The sequence below is a fragment of the Marmota flaviventris genome, chromosome X (genome assembly GCF_047511675.1).
Source record: "Marmota flaviventris isolate mMarFla1 chromosome X, mMarFla1.hap1, whole genome shotgun sequence".
NCBI lineage: Eukaryota > Metazoa > Chordata > Mammalia > Rodentia > Sciuridae > Marmota > Marmota flaviventris.
This window is the reverse complement of record NC_092518.1, coordinates 34,136,764-34,153,554: the sequence shown is the minus strand read 5'-3', so window position 1 is coordinate 34,153,554 and position 16,791 is coordinate 34,136,764. Positions and strand designations below refer to the sequence as shown.

The 16,791-nt window shown below is 34.6% G+C and overlaps 1 protein-coding gene across 4 annotated transcripts in view; it reads left to right on the top strand.

Annotated features, from left to right (window-relative positions):
* Positions 1 to 16,791, top strand: part of Cask (calcium/calmodulin dependent serine protein kinase) — a 366,225-nt gene that overhangs the window by 250,353 nt on the left and 99,081 nt on the right. For all 4 annotated transcript variants that reach the window (XM_071606242.1, XM_027927438.2, XM_027927437.2 and 1 more), the window contains exons 9-10: positions 1,917 to 2,000; positions 10,977 to 11,076. In XM_071606242.1, coding sequence (XP_071462343.1) covers positions 1,917 to 2,000; positions 10,977 to 11,076 — 184 coding nt within the window. The remainder of the gene's footprint in view (positions 1 to 1,916; positions 2,001 to 10,976; positions 11,077 to 16,791) is intronic.

Genomic DNA, 16,791 nt, shown 5'->3' with positions numbered 1-16,791 from the left:
ACTCAGTAGTAGAACACTTACTAGCATGTGTGAAGCCCTGGGTTCCATCTCCAGCACTGGAGGTGGGGGAGGATCAACTGAAGTACCCATTTGGTGCTCTAGAATCCAGACATGTCATGCATCTTTCAGGCTGCTTGCCCCCATCTTCTCAACTCAGTTGGTATCAGACTTCCAGTTGCTCACATTAAAAAGATTTGTGTGTGATGGTACTATTGACTTTTCTCTTTCTCTCACACCCCACATCCAATCTATCAGAAAATTCAATTCTCTCTACCTGCAAACTATATACAGAATTAAGATCTTCTATTATCTGAAAGATGCTGTAAAGAGAATGAAAAACCAAACCACAGACTAAATATTTGAAAATTATATATCTAATAAAGGGCTGATATTCTAGAATATGTAAAGAATTCTCAAACCTCAGTAAGAAGAAAACATACAACACAATTCAAAAATACCAAATGTTGGCAAGGATGTAGAACAACTGGAACTCATGCAGTGCTAGTGGGAATATAGAATGGTACAGCCACTTTGGAAAACAGTTTGATAGCTTCTTAAAAAGCTAAATATATTCCTATCAGATGGCCCAGCCATTCTGCTCCTTATTATTTACCTAAAAGAAATGGCATATTTATACAAAGACTTGTATATGAATGTTTATAAGAAGCTTTATATGTAATACTCAAAAATTGAAAATAACCCAGGGCCCAACAATAGATGAAAGGATAAATTATGGTACATCTGTACAATGGAATATCACTCAGCAATAAAATGGAATGAATTGTTGATATATACAATGTAGATAAATTCAGAATTATTATGCTGAGTAAGGCAATAATGAGCATATACTGCATGATTCTACTTATATAAAGTTCTAGGAAAAGCAAACTATAGTGATAGAAAATAAATTGGTGGTTTTCTGAGAGGGAGGGAGGATTGCAAGGAGTTATGAGCAAAATTTACATATATATATGTTGTAGGTGAACACAATACCTTAATTTTATTTTTATGTGATGCTGAGTATTGAATCCAGTGCCTCACATGTGCTAGGCTAGTGCTCTACCACTGAGCCACAACCTCAGCCCATGAGCAAACTTTTGAGACTGGTGGATATATTCATTGTCTTGATTGTAGTGATGACTTTATGGTTGTAGACATGTGTCACAAATTATCAAATGGTACATCATCCATCAGGCAGTGAAGGAGATCCCGTATGGGGAAAATGGTTGAATTAGATGGCCTTAAAAACTTTTTCCTGGTTGAAAGATTTTGTTGTATTTATCTATTGATCTATCTGTCTATCTATCTATCTATTATTTATTTTTTGTACCAGGGATTGAACCCAGAGGTGCTTAGCCATTGAGCCACATACCCAGCCCTTTTTTATATTTTATTTAGAGACAGGGTGTCTCTGAGTTGCTTAGGGCCTTGCTAAATTGCAGAGGCTGGCTTTGAAATCACAATCCTCCTGCCTCAACCTCCCAAGCTGCTTGGATTACAGGTGTGCACAACCATGCCCAATGATTTTGTGGTTTTTATACTTTAGTTATTTCTGACCCTAAATCACTTGTAAGGTTAATTTTTCAAATGCTCATTTTACCTGACAAAACTCACACCAAATGTAACTTCATACATTCATAATCATTATGACTATTTTAGTTACATACCTGAAAATTAAAGTCTTTTATTATTTTAGTCCTTTATTATTGCTAAAAATAAAATATTACTTTATTATCCATTTAACCCCCATATCCCTCATTTCAGAGTATTTATCAATATCATGGGATAAAGTCTCCAATCTCCTAGGATTCAATCTGAGCTTTACATTTAAGAATCTGGACTTTATCATTTGTTATATATTGTTTCTTCAGTCTTCAAAATGGTTATGTATGTTCATTATCTTTCTTCTTTTACAGGAGCGAGATCGTTATGCCTACAAGATTCATCTTCCAGAAACAGTAGAACAACTGAGGAAATTCAATGCAAGGAGGAAACTTAAGGTAAGTTAAATCAGAAACGAGGCAAGCAGATACGGTAGATGACGATCTTCTTAACAATCTTTTCATTCTGTTTTGTTGCCCTTCAGTGTATTCTAGTGTTGGCTATTGTTTTTGTTAAAGCTAAATTCTCATTTCCAAAAATTACCACCATTTCAACAATATTTTGGTTTTTAAAATCCATTAATATCTCAGTATGAATCTAAAACAAATTTTAATAACTAGAAGATACATTTTATTTTAGAAGTTTTCCCCTTAAAATTCATTGCAGAGATATAGTTAATATTATCATACATTATTATTAAATATTAATCTAGGATGCTTTTTCAAACTTTAATATTTTGACAGAAAATGTGAATTTAGTTCAATGGAAATAACACTGAATTAACATTCAATCTAGGGTTGATTCCCCATCACAAAGCAATAAATAAAATCCCTTGATCTACTAGGAAATATTTTCAGGTCACTTTTCTTACCTTCCTTCCTTTATTTTTTCTAGACATCTTTCTCTCTCTTGCCTCTCTCCCTATCCTTTATCCCATCAAAAAAAATAATAATTACCCCACATGGAGAGTCCACTTAACTTAAAAAGGTTCTGAAAAGACCCAACATTAAATAGTGGAGTCTTTCCAGCATTAGAAGAAAATTATATGGAACAATACTATCCTGCCCCATTCCACCCTAGGGTAATAGGAAAACTATTATATTATGGCATTAAAATTCATTTATATTTGACCTACTTTTGATACAGAAAATGTTGACTCTGCTCTTTAAGGGGCTGATTGTTTAGTAGTCCTCTTTATTCATGTGACTCCTACCAACTATAAAACCTTTCTTCTGAAGTACTTTCAGATGCATCATAAATTGCAATAATATCATTAATCTGTTATTATTCAACTCCTAACATATATGAATGATTTTATACAACTCCAAGTTTGTAAGAACATTTATATTAATTTTGGGAAAACTTATCAATCTACAATATTATACTGTAAAGCTGAAATGTTCAACATGGTATCCGGTAGCTACATGCAGCTATTTAAATTTAAATTAATTGAAATTAAATAAAATTCAAGGGTCAGTTCCCTATTCACACTAGCACATTTCAAGTGTTCAACAACCACTTATGGCTAGTGACTATATTTTGGACTGTACAGATATATAACATTCCTATGATTGCAAAAGGTTCCATTGAATGGTGGTGCCATAGAACAAGGGAAATTTTAACATATCATTGTTGATGAGTATTCCCATTTAAGCTTTTCTCCTAGTTGTTTTTATAGTCAAGAGTTTAAACTGACTCTTCTCTATTTGCTTTTTAAAAACCTTTGGCCAAAGTGATTTTTTTAAAATACTTTTTTAGTTGTAGATGGACACAATGTATTTATTTATTTATTTTTATGTGGTGCTGAGGATCGAACCCAGTGCCTCACCCATACAAGGCAAGTGCTCTCTCTACCACTGAGCCACAACCCCAGCTACAACGTAATTATGCCATTTTTGAGATGGTGCCCAAAGAAGTTTCCCAAGACTATTTTTCCCTTTGGTCTGATATCCACCTGAGCCATCAACCTACAAAAAAATAAAAGTCTTATCATTCCTAGTGAAATTTACTCAGCTATATTTGAAGTTAGTTTTCTTCTCAAAGAAACTGTTCATTGTACGTCTTTCTTAACTCTGCCCTAAGTCTTTTAAACTCCTAACGTGGCTTTGGTCTCATGTGATGTAACACTATGCAGGGCTGAACCTGCCATTGCCTAGGTACAGATATTTCACCATCCAAGAGACATTCTGTTCTTCTCCCAGTGCCGCAGAATCAGACTTAGGCCTAAAATAGCCAAAGTGGTGACTAAGATTCATTTGGACAGGGCCAAGCTGTCACAGCAGAGAGGGGTCATGTGGATTTACCACATCCCTTTGCAGGGCTATTTAAAGTTTTAAGACCCGCCAAACAACCTAGAATCAGCAGGGTCAATACTGAATTTTTTTTCAGCTTTTTCTGGTAAGGCTGTATTCTATGGAGTAGCTCAGCCACCCCATTAAAACAGGTTACATCTGCCTTCCTCCAGGAACTCATTCTCATTCTGTCTCTCCAGCAAACTTCTGGAACAAAGATGGCAATTTCCCTGGCTTTCAGAGCCCACCATACAGCTGATTTTCTCAAATGAACAGTGAGGTGCCCATCCTACCCAGACACTGTTTTTAAGTTCCTCAAATAGTAGGAGACAACCTAATTTCTAGAACTCCCTTGGAAACGATTATAAAGAAAATTCACTGAAATCTGTAGAAAACCGCTTTTGCTACTTAGTCAACAAAATTTTTAGTGTCATTGGCAAAAAGGAAAAGGAAAAAGTGGGCTCTCAAATTGTATTGCCTTTTGTGTATCTTGATTCTGACACTTCCTAGCTGTGTAGCCTTGAACACATTAGCTAAACTTTCTGTGCCTCTATTTCTTTATGTATAAAATGGGTATGATGATAAAAATTAATTCATAGGTTGAATCAGTATATTTTTACAAAAGTTGTAGTAAGTGCTTCATAAATATTATTTGCTATTAACTTTGTGATTGCTGTTGATGTATTATTATGATTTTAATGTTAATACCTTTGATTGGGTACACTGTAAACAATTGTAATTCCTGAATGGGCATTCTAGACCATTTTAGCTTTTTGCCAGTCATTGGCTGTAACATTTTTGTGGGTTTTGAAAGTTTTTTAAAAATTTCACTGAGTAATCTCAACTCTTATATTTCTTCCAAAGTAATTGTAGTTAGATTTTTTGATCGTTTTTATCATCATTTCCCTCACAGTATTTAGAAGGAGAAACTCTTACACTTACACTGTAATATTCAGCTCCTTTCCATTGTTTTCCTCTACTATCACATCTATTATATAACATATTATAGTTCCTCTTATCCATAGGGGATACATTACGAAACAGTGGGTGCTTGAAACCACAGATAGTACAAAATTCTATATATACTGTTAGTTCCTATACAATACATACCTCTGATAAAGAATAATTTATAAATTAGCCCCAGAAAGAGATGAACAACAATAACTAATAATACATTTGAATACTTATAATAATATTATATATTATAATAAAAGTTATTTAAGACATATGGATTATTAATTTCTGCAACTTTCCATTCAGTATTTTTATACCAAGGCTGACCATAGGTAAGCAAAATCATGGCTAAAGGGGAATTACTATACACTTTTCTTGTGTGGTCCCTGGACCAGCAGCATCAGCCTCATCTGGGATCTTGTTAGAAATACTAAGGAATCTACCAAAAAACTATCAGAAATAACAAGTTCAGTAAGGTAACAGAATACAAGATCAATATATAAAATTGAATTATATTTCTATATATGAGCAATGAACATGCTTAAAGTGACATTAAGAAAAATTCCAACCATGATAGCTTCAAAAACTAATGAAATACTTAAGAAAAATATGAAAAAAGACTAACATTGCTGAGAGTAATTAAAGATCTGAATGGAGGGGCTGGGACTATGGCTCAGTGGTAGAGCCCTCGCCTAGCACATGTGAGGCACTGGGTTCAAGCCTCAGAACTACATAAAAGATGAATAAAGATATTGTCTATCTACAACTAAAAAAATAAAGATATTTTTTAAAAAGATCTGAATGGAGAAGTATTTAATATTCATGGATTGGAAGATTCAATATTATTAAGATGACAGTTCTTCCCAAATTGATGCATAGATTCACCATAATCCCTATCAAAATTTACATGGAAATGTAAAGTTTCCAGAATAGCTAAAACAGTCTTGAAAAAAAGGACAAAGTTGGAAGACTCATGCTTTTCATTTTGGGCATTTACTATAAAGCTGCAGTTATAAGGACACTGGTGGGGGGGGGGGGTGTGCGTGCGCGCAGAATTGAGAGCTTAAGAATAAATCCTTTTTACTTATCATCAATTGATGTGTTTATTTTATTTTTTTTTGTCCTGGGTATTGAACCCAGGGGGCACTTAACCACCGAGCCACAACCACAGTCCTTTTAGTCCTTTTTATTTATTTTTGAGACAGGGTCTCATTACATTGCTTAGGGCCTTGCTAAGTTGCTGAGACTGGCTTTGAACTCATGATCCTCCTGCCTCGACCTCCTGAGTCACTGGGATTACAGGCATGCACCACCACACCCAGCTATGGCTAATCAGTTTTTGACAAAACTTTCCAGGAGATTCAAGGAAGAAAGAATTAGTCTTTTCAACAAATGGGGCTGGAACAATTGAATATCCACATGCAAAAAAAAACATAATGCCACATATTAGATGATTCTGTGTATATGAAATATCTAGAATAGGTATTTATGTTTCTAAATCCATAGAGACAGAAAGCAAATTAGTGATAGTTGTTGAAAAGTGTCTGCTTAATGGGTATCAGGGTTTGGGGGAGTTGTGAAAATTTTTTAGAACCAGACAATTGTGAATGTACTAAATACCACTGAATTATACACTGTAAGATGGTTAATTTTATCTCATGGGAATTTCACAAAACCCACTTTTTTTACCTTATAACAAAATATTGGTTTTAAATACTGGTTTCTACTTCAGCACACTTGGGAGATATAACATATTTGCCATCATTAACAGTGGCTCACTGCACCATTCAACCAAGGGACCACGCCTCCCTCCCTCATTGCTAGGTGAATATGTGAAGTTGAAGGGATGTGTATTTTTAAAAAGGCTCATGGGTGATTCTGACATGTCCACTTTATTGGGAGTCATTATTCTAAGCATAAACTATAATGGTCATATACCTATTCCATTATATATACAAACTGTAATATAATTAACCAGTTTGTGGTCATGGAGATTGCTTCTAGTTTTCCACTGCCAGAAATGATGTTGACTGCATTTTTGATAGTTTATTATTTGCACAGTTGAAACTTTTTCTCATGCTGAAAGTCTTGTGAGACTTTTTTCTTTTTTAATCTTTTTTTTTAATTTTTATTGGTTCTTTTTCATTATACATGACAGTAGAATCTGTTTTAACATATTTATACAAGCATAGAATATGTCTTATTCTTAGGATCCTAGTCTTATGGATGTAGATGATGGTGACTTTTTAATGCCAGAATATAAAATATTACTCATTTTACTTATCTGACTACCTTTGCTGAAATTTCAAGATAATTACTCATTATGGGTATAATAGTATCAATGCTCAACAATCCAGAAAATTGTTCTTTTCCATACTCATACATTCATTTTGGCATTTAACCTCTTTAGCAGGCTATAGGAGACAACAAATTTCTAAGAAAATTATTCAGATAATTAGAAATTATTCACATCATTTTCAGACTACTTTGAAAGTATAGGTAAACAAAGCTTATGGAACCCTGCATGTGATCACAGATGTCTTTTTATCTTCCTTTCTTTCATTATTTTACGTTATCTCCGTAAGTGATGATGGAAAATTTCTTTTCCCCATTTTGGTTACCAGACATTTTAGATGTTGGGGGTTTTCCTCCATACTCAACTCTAGAGATGTTTGTTTACTTGTTTGTTAGAAGTGATAGGAATGGAACCCAGAGCCTCATGTATGCTAGACAAGTGCTTTACCGCTGAGCTACATCCCCTGCCCATAAGTTTAAAATGTTAATACTTGGGTTTTTTCAATCCTCTAGAAACAATACTTTCTTTTATAAACTACGTAGTCCTGAATACAGGACTAAATATAAGGAGCATATTTTGTCAAATTGAATATAAGGATACATGAAACAAACTGTGTGACCTAGGCTATGAAGAAAATCTGTGCTCTGGGGGTGTGGGTCTCTTAAGGGAGTGCACATGCACTCTGACCAGGGAGATAGTTCCTGAAGGAGTTATGAGCAAAGAGATGTTTATGGGTATCTGAGCTTGTCTATCTAGGAGGGAATCTGTTCTAGAAATCATTTTCTTTATTTCATAAAATATTTCTACACCTAGAAAGCAAATTTCCGATATAAATAGAAGCAATATTCTGTATTACCATGTCCTAAAATGATTTATTGCAATCAGTTTAGGACATGGTAAGTTGAAACCATGTAATTCAATTAAGAGGATAAAACCATTTATTCCCTGTGTATATGGAAAGCAAGGAAGATTTCTGATGACTTTCTGTGATTTTTTTTCCTTTATTCATTTTGCAATTGCAATAGTATACCCTGCATGTTTCTCTGACTTACTGATCAGTCTCTTGCATTCCTGAACTGTGCACAAGTAGGAAAAGTTTGTTTAGAAATTTGTTTTCTAGTACTTGAAGGAGAAAATTTCAACTTTAATATTATTTTTCTTAATATATTATGAATAGTATTCTTAACTCAAAATTATGTTTCATCCTTGAAACATACTAAAGTGTACCTACTAAATTAATGCAGAAAATTTGAAGAACTATTTGTATAAGCTCAGATTTTATATTACTGTTGTACACAGAGGATCTCCAAAGTGATTATATAGTACAGAGTCTGGTAAACTACAACCTGGGGGCCAAATTCAGTTTACTACCTATAGATATAGATATATAGATTTAGATATAAATTTTTATTGGAACACAGCACTGTATCTTTATTTATATTTCATCAATTGCTGATTTCATGCCACAGAGGTGGAGTTGAGTAGTTGCAAAATACATCATATGGCTAATGAAGCCTAAAATATCTACTGTCTATCCCTTCACACACAAAAATTTTTTGACTCCTAGTATAGTAGAAATCCTTGAACTGGGCAGAGTAAGACCTCAATTCTGCCTGCTGTTGATTATGTCTCTAAGTTGACAGTAATCTTCACGTGTTGCTAAGCCTCTCTGGACCTCAGTTTTCCCATTTGCAAAACTGAATCTCCTAGAAGAGCCATTTATAAGATTGACTCTCAAACTTTAATAAAATTCTAAGAATCCATGAACTGTTTTGGAACTATTTTACTGTTTTACATAATAACTCAGCATTCAACATTTGAACCATGTGCGGTCACTGAGTTTAGAGAACTAAATAAACAAAACTGCTAGCCATAAGACAAATTAGGAACTTGCTACAATGGCTTCAAAAGAATCTATTTCTCAGGGTTCTTTTAAATAGTGTTTCCCTAATAGTATAAGTATTTATAGATCTTGGACTATTTTAGTAGCTAGAACAGGCCTTAAAACTAACATATCAAAAACTCAGTTGAACTTTATTTGGAAATAAAAATAATGCATCTCTAAAAGTCTAGTTTCAGTGTGTGGGAAATATGATTTGATATATAAAAATTCCATTACCACCTAGCTTTAGGGAACATGTATAATATGTAAAGTGAAATACAATTCTTCTGTGGAAAGAAGAACTCAACATTCACTACTGTTTTTTTTTTCAACATGGTTGTTATAGTTCTGCGTTAGAACCTTTCTGCACTGACCCTGAACTTTTGGAAATCGAAATTTGCCTAAAATGGTAGCATCAACAGCAGGTCTCTGTTTTGTTTTGTTTTGTTGTTTTTGTTCTTCCCTTTTTATAGTCTATTTTTCAATTTATATTTGTAGGAGGAAAAAAAAACAAAAACAAAACCTAACACAAACCCCCTCAAAAGTTATCTTTGTGGAAGTATATTTCTATTAATGTTTTCATGGATTTATTAACAAATACCTACACATTAAGAGATGTATCTTTCTTTTCAGAAAAATTCAAGAGTTCAATATTTAAAATTCAGACAAAGACTACTATAGACTTAGACAACTTAGGTGATTTGATCAATTTTGTGTAGACTGGCAAATGGCTGTGCTTACGTTCTGGCTCTCTATTTGTAGGGCTAGTCATGATTCCCACTTATACAATTCTTTATAGTTTGCAAAGCACATTCATGTACATTATGACTTTTGATAATCCTGTAAAGTATGTCAGTTTAGTACACTCAGTATACATATAAGAAAACCTAGTGAGATTAAATGCATTACACAAGTAATGTCCTATAGCTGGAAAGTGGCAGAGCTAGGGAACAAACCTGGAAGTTTTGTCAGTCTTCCTGTTCTGGAAACAATAATTCTCATCCTTTCTCCACTCAACAGCTGTAGGTCTGCCAGGCCCTCAACATGGCAATGATCCTCAACCAGAGCTCAGGCTGAAGCTGCGCACATGGCTTGAAAGTCACATTCAGTTTATTCTGATGTTTGGCCTGACTGGGAATTCATATACAAGAGTAACACATGATCATTGTTAAAAACAGAAAGAATGGAGGAAAAATTATTTTTTTAAAGAAGAGAGAGACAGAGAGAGAATTTTTAATATTTATTTTTTAATTTTCAGCGGACACAACATCTTTGTTTGTATGTGGTGCTGAGGATCGAACCCAGGCCGCGTGCACGCCAGGCGAGCACACTACCACTTGAGCCACATCCCCAGCCCCAGGAAAAATTATTTTTAAAAGAAAAATGGCTCATAATCCTACTATCCAAGCATAATTAATATTATGAATATTCTGGTGTATGTTGACTATATCTATATTAACATTTTTTTCCAAAAATGAGATCATACCATACCTTGTTTTCAAGGTGAAATTCATCACAGACATGTTTCCATTTCATTAAACATCCTTCTGCAGCAACATTTTAATAATGACTACCAAATATTCCATTGTGTGGTACATATTTGAGTTCAAGATGTAATTATTTCATACACTTTTTTAAATTTTTTTTATTCATTTATTTATATGTGATGCTGAGAATCAAACCCAGGGCCTCACACATGCTAGGCAAGTGCTCTACCACTGAGCCACAACCCCAGCCCCAGTTCATACATTTTTGCAATTCCCAGCAGTGTTATTTTGATGTATGCATATGTAATTTATTTAAAGGGCTTCAAAATTATTTTAAAAGCTATCTCTCTTCCAGCCAACATCTCCTCTGTACTGGACTGTCTGAACAATTCTTCAGATAACTACTTAATGAACTTTTTATATTTGTGTATTTGTTTTAATCATGTTTTTCATCTCTGCTTCAGGGAGCAGTACTAGCCGCTGTGTCAAGTCACAAATTCAACTCATTCTATGGGGATCCCCCTGAAGAGTTGCCAGATTTCTCTGAAGACCCTACCTCCTCAGGTAATTGCATAATTGGTCCATTCAGCCGTGTAACTCACTTGGCATCTACATCCTTTCTCTTTCATTGTAAGTAAACTTTTGTATATGAATTTAAATCCCCCAAGGGATTTTAAGGCAGTTTGTCAGCAACCACATCCTACCTACATGTGTCTCATTCTTTTTCATTTTAATTCCAAAGTGTCCCTCCCCTACCGCTCCAAAACCAACATTTCACTTTTTTCTTTTTATCTCAGTAATACTTCTTCCCCTTTCTGCACTTCAGACCTGTAATTACACTTCACCTAGTCCAACATTATAGTTTCAGACTTTTTGAATCTTTCCAATCACCTTCTCCCTCAACAAAACCTTCTGATGTAAGATTTCCCCCATGCCAATCATGTTAAGTCAGACTTTGAGACAGCACTGCTTTAAAATGAATCTTTCAATGTAAAGCTGTCTTGTGAGCTTTGTCTTGAAAAGTGATCAAGTTCTTCTCTCTATATAAAGTCTATAACCCTTGATACAAGTATTCAAGGAGGAAGAACATAGAAGAGTTACCTATTTTGATGAATTGTGTACAGGTACTCCTGAAAAAATCTGATAGTGTTCATGAAATCATTTTATAAAATGCTCAGACTTCCAACTTGCCAATGAGATATTTTCAAGGAGCATTTACTAAAAATCCTCCAGCTACATGTATACATACATGCAGATGCATGCGTGTGTGTGTGTGCATGCGTGTGTGTGTGTGTCAGAGTTTTACATTTTTATTTATGCATTTCTTTATTAACTCCTGAGTTATGTCATCTGGCCTCAGCTTTTCTTCTTTCTTTCATTAAAGACACTCAATATCTGTCATGTGTTTGACTTTGCACTGCTGATTTGATTTTTTGTACTCTTGGACTGGCATTTTCAATACTCATCTATCATCATTGGAACCACAGCCCAAAGTATGAGTTGTTTGTCCCACAGTCAACAAGATGAAAAGAAGGAGTGTACCTGTTCTCTGTTGGAACCAGAAACATTTGTCATTATTTATGCTTCTGCCCTCCTCTGCTCACACACACATATGTACACAAACACACTCACAATTTCTGGCCAGTTAGTAGGTGCTTTTAACTTGTGCAAGATGACAGCATCAAAGTTTCCCATTCAGCAGGTATATAGTTCCTCATTTTGATTTTTACCAATTGGGATATGAATCTTCCTCTTTTGAGTGAAGGTGATTTCCAAAAATATTCAGAAATGGGAATCTTAGACTAGAAATAACTCTGAGGAGAAAGCCTTTCTGTTTTCCTCTTGTGCTGGCTTGGTAACCATCCAGAACCTTTACCACATGAAAGGCAAGGTTGTGCTTATAGGTATGGTCTCCCATACTCCCTATCATGTTATCTGTCTTTTTTTGCCTTTCAATACATTTTGTTCCTTCTCCCTGTGACTTTTTGTTAGCTCAAATTTTGCTCTTGTGTCTTGAGGCCAGTACTTGAACTCAGGGGCACTCTACCACTGAGCCACATCCCCAGCCCTTCTTGTTTTTTATTTTGAGACAGGGTCTTGCTTGCTAAATCACCCAGGCTAACCTTGAATTTGTGATCCTCCTGCCTCAGCCTCCCAAATTCTGGGATTACAGGTGTGCACTACCACACCCAGCTTGAATTTCAGTCTTTTCTCCTCCCACTTAGATTACATTTGACCCTCTTTAGGGCCAGCAGACCCAGAAATAGTTCTTATGTCACAATGTGACTACATTTAACAGTTGCATGCTTGGAATATATATATAGTATAAATCTCTGCGAGATTTTAGGTCAATACTTCTACTATAATTTATTTGCATGTATGGAAATGGTCCAAGAAAACAGTATGGTCCTTGCAAATCACTTCATATACCTAATCTTTAGTGTTGGCCCTTAATTAATATTTACCTCTGTCTAGCAATAATTTAATAACTCTTACATGTTCTTTTCTGGGAATAGGTAGATTTTTCTTTTAGGGAAAGAAATCACTTTATAAATGTGCTTATTTTCTATTAAATATATTTTTATTACTCATTTTTTTCTCATTTTTAGTATAATCTTTAGATAATTTATTTGAAATAGTTTCTGATTTTTAATTTTTGCAGTCCTGGAGATTGAACCCAAGGGTGCTCTACCACTGAGCTACATCCACGGCCCTTTTTATTTTTTAATTCTGAGGTAGAGTCTCACTAAATTGCCGTGGCTGGCTTCAAATTGCCATCCTCCTGCCTAAACCAGATTAGCTGGGATTACAGGCATGCTCCACTGTGCCCATAGTATTTGATTTTTTTAAACTGTTGAGGGACCTTTATTTTATTTATTTTTTCATATGTGGTGCTGAGAATCGAACTCTGCTTCACACATGCTAGGCGAGCACTCTACCACTGAGCCATGACCCCAGCTCTAGTATTTGATTCTTAAACTACAAAAAGAAACTTCTTACACAATTTTGCAGGTAGCCTACAAACCCTCATATTAGTCTTCCACAGCCTTCTTGCTTTCTACTTCCTACAGTCATACCCAGTTCCTTTTCTTTTCTTTTTAAATTCCTGGGTCTTGATGATCTTGTAGGCAGTCTATATTTTCATTTGATATGCTAAATGTCTATCATAAGTATTTTTAATGGCATTGTCTGGGTCTACAAATAAAAAAATTGAATTAATATGCTCTGTACATGTCTAATGCCAATCACCTACCCTAATTGAGGAGAAAATTTTATATATTCAAAAGTAAAAAAAACAAAGAAAATTTTTGAAGAAAATTCTAACACTTTCCTAAATTTCACATACTTATCAGGAATTATTCATACATTCTTAAAGTCAATTTTTAATACTAAGTCATTTAAAGGAAGGCATTCTACTATTATGGCCAGCATTATTTATCAAATCTGCCAGCAAGTGTCCTTTATCTGCAACCAAGCAGTAGTGGTTATATGGTTGGTTGCAGAAAGCCAATTATATATTTTAATTGGACTCACATAAAGCTTTGCACTTTCATAAATTAAAACATCTGTATGTTTGCTTTTCATTACTTTTAATTTCATTTTTAAAGTATATTCGTTAATTTTTATACCTGAATTCTTATCTACTTCTACTAATACTTAAATTCTGCATCATTTATTTTAAGTTCCCAAAGTTATTCTTTCTGGTGTCTTTCTGTTGAAATTTGTATGGTTTTGTTTTAGAGAACAAAACACAAAGCACTTTCCATCATCACCTGAAAATTCATTCAAGCCCATGGCAAAAAGAGAAAAGGATCACAAAACATGTGTTTGTAGGGTGGGGCGGTGGGGGACAAGGAAAGAGGGGATAAAAAGATGGAAAATGTAAAGTCAGCAACTGTCCTTTCTTGAGATGGGCTGTCTTTGTGTTCCACCTTTAGACAATGCTTTTTTATGAAGATCATAATGATAGGTCAGTTTTTTTAATGACCTTATTTGACAGAATTAATAATGGGCAATCCTAATTTGGTCCCCCCAGATTTCTTGCAGTTCTGCTGTGCTATGAAATCCCAATATTTGAGAAGAGCCATAAAGCTGCCTACTCCCAAAATCCAGCATATATTTTCTTAAATCGAACCTTATGATGGGAATGAGTAATACTGTATGCATTAAGGAAAATATGAATATTTTAAAATCACAATTTAAAAACTAACCAGCTTTCCAGTTTGTAATCTAAAGGAAAGTTGAACATGCTTATGTTATATCATTTACAATATAAAATGATTTTTTATAAAAGATGTTTTTCTATTTTGATTATTGAAATTCATCCATTGTACATTTACTAGAATCCATGAAGTTTAATCTTCTGATAAACAATGTACTGTTGCTTTGTTGCTTAAGAAGTCAAAGCAGAACTATTCCATTCTCATATTTCAAATCAGAGAAGTCAGAATTAGAACCCAGTATTTGATATCTGAAATCCTAATCAGTCCTGGTGATTGTGCTCGTGAAACACAAGGAGTTCCTTTGGGGTCAGCCGGGGGACTGCTGTTTCTTGTGGCTCATCTGGTGGGCCCAACTGTGGCTTGATAACCTGTTTGCTCTAAAATCATACTGTTTGTTGTTTGTCCATATGCTGCCTTCCTCCTAGGACTTCTAGCAGCAGAAAGTAGGTATCCCTTTGTTTTCCTCTAAGGTTAATCTTTTATGCAAACGTGTTTGGCTTTGCATGGTTTGTAATCAGCTTGACTTTTTCCTTGGCTGTTTGTGTTTAGATGTTTAAATCTGAATTTTAACACTGTCTGACCATGAAATGAAAACCTGGATATATTGATTTCCTAAAGTATTCTTACACGAATCTTCCCTTCTTACTTCTTTCATAAGAAGAAAAAGAGGCAGTGTTAAAATTTCAACCACATCTTACATCATTTCACATCTGAATTTCAAACACAAATACATTAATTCTGGGGAAAGGGTAATGTTTTATTTTATAGTTGGATTTCAAGAAAACTTTCAGGGTAAGTGAATTTTCATTTGACAATGACATGACCTCCAAATGGTTTCATTACTTTCTGTTACTGAGTCCATTTTCAGTTTATTAATAGGGAGCTGTGAAATAAACTCTGAAATCATGTCTCTTAACAACTTTGACTACCAAATAGATATTTGAAAGGAATAATATGATGGCTAGATTTTAATGACAAAGGGATATAATTTGAGTATGTGAGAAAATTAAAATGTAAGAAATATACACATATAAATGAGTCTAAATAAAACTGAGGCAATCTGAATAAAATAGGTGGATTGTATCAGTGACAGTATTCTGCTTGTGATATACTATAACTTTGTAAAATGTTCCCAATGCAGCAACTGAGCAAGGTACAGAAGGCATTTCTCTGTATTATTTCTTATGAAAGCATGTAAATCTATAACTATCTCAATTTTAAAAATTAATTAAAAATAAAATAAACCTTTACCTCAACGTTGTGTTTACTAAGAGGAAAGTAGATAAAAAGACAAAGATAAAATAGAAAATCTGGGTGCTTATAATTGAATTTATTGTCACATTTTCTTGCATAAGTTATTTGCAGCTCAAATTGCAGCCAATATGAAACTCTCACAGTATATTAATTATCTATTGCTGTGTAATGAATTATCTCATCTCAGTTTCTGTGGATGAGGAATGGGAGCCTGGTTTAGCTGAGTGCCTGTGGCTCAAAATCTCTTTCAAGATTATAGTTCAGAGCTCCCATCTCCCTTGAGGGCTGGACCACAAAAAAAATCTTAGTAAATCATATGGTTATTGACAGGCTTCAGTTCCTCACTGGTTGTGGGTGTCTCTATAGGACTATTCACAACATGGCAGCTTGCTTCCCCAGCGTCTATAATCAAAGAGAGGGCAAGAGTAACAGCACCTAAGATAGAAGACATAATCTTTATAACCTTATCTGAGAAGTGATATCATATAACTTGTGCCTTATTTTGTTCATTAAAAGTGAGTCTGTAAACCCAGCCCTCACTCCAGGGGAGGGAATTGATCACATGAGGGTGAGAATATCAGGGAACAAGAATCATATAGGGGTCCATTTTAGAAGCTGCTCACCACATACAACCTAATGACTATTAAAATGTAAGGCTCTTTCCATATAAGATTTAGCACTCTCCACTCTGGCACGCTCTCTCTCGCTCTCTCTCTCTCTGTCTTCCTCCTTCCCCTCTTCCTCTTTCAGTTGGCCAGACCTGTCATTTGGGAATGAGCATTATCAGTAGTGTTTTTCCTTA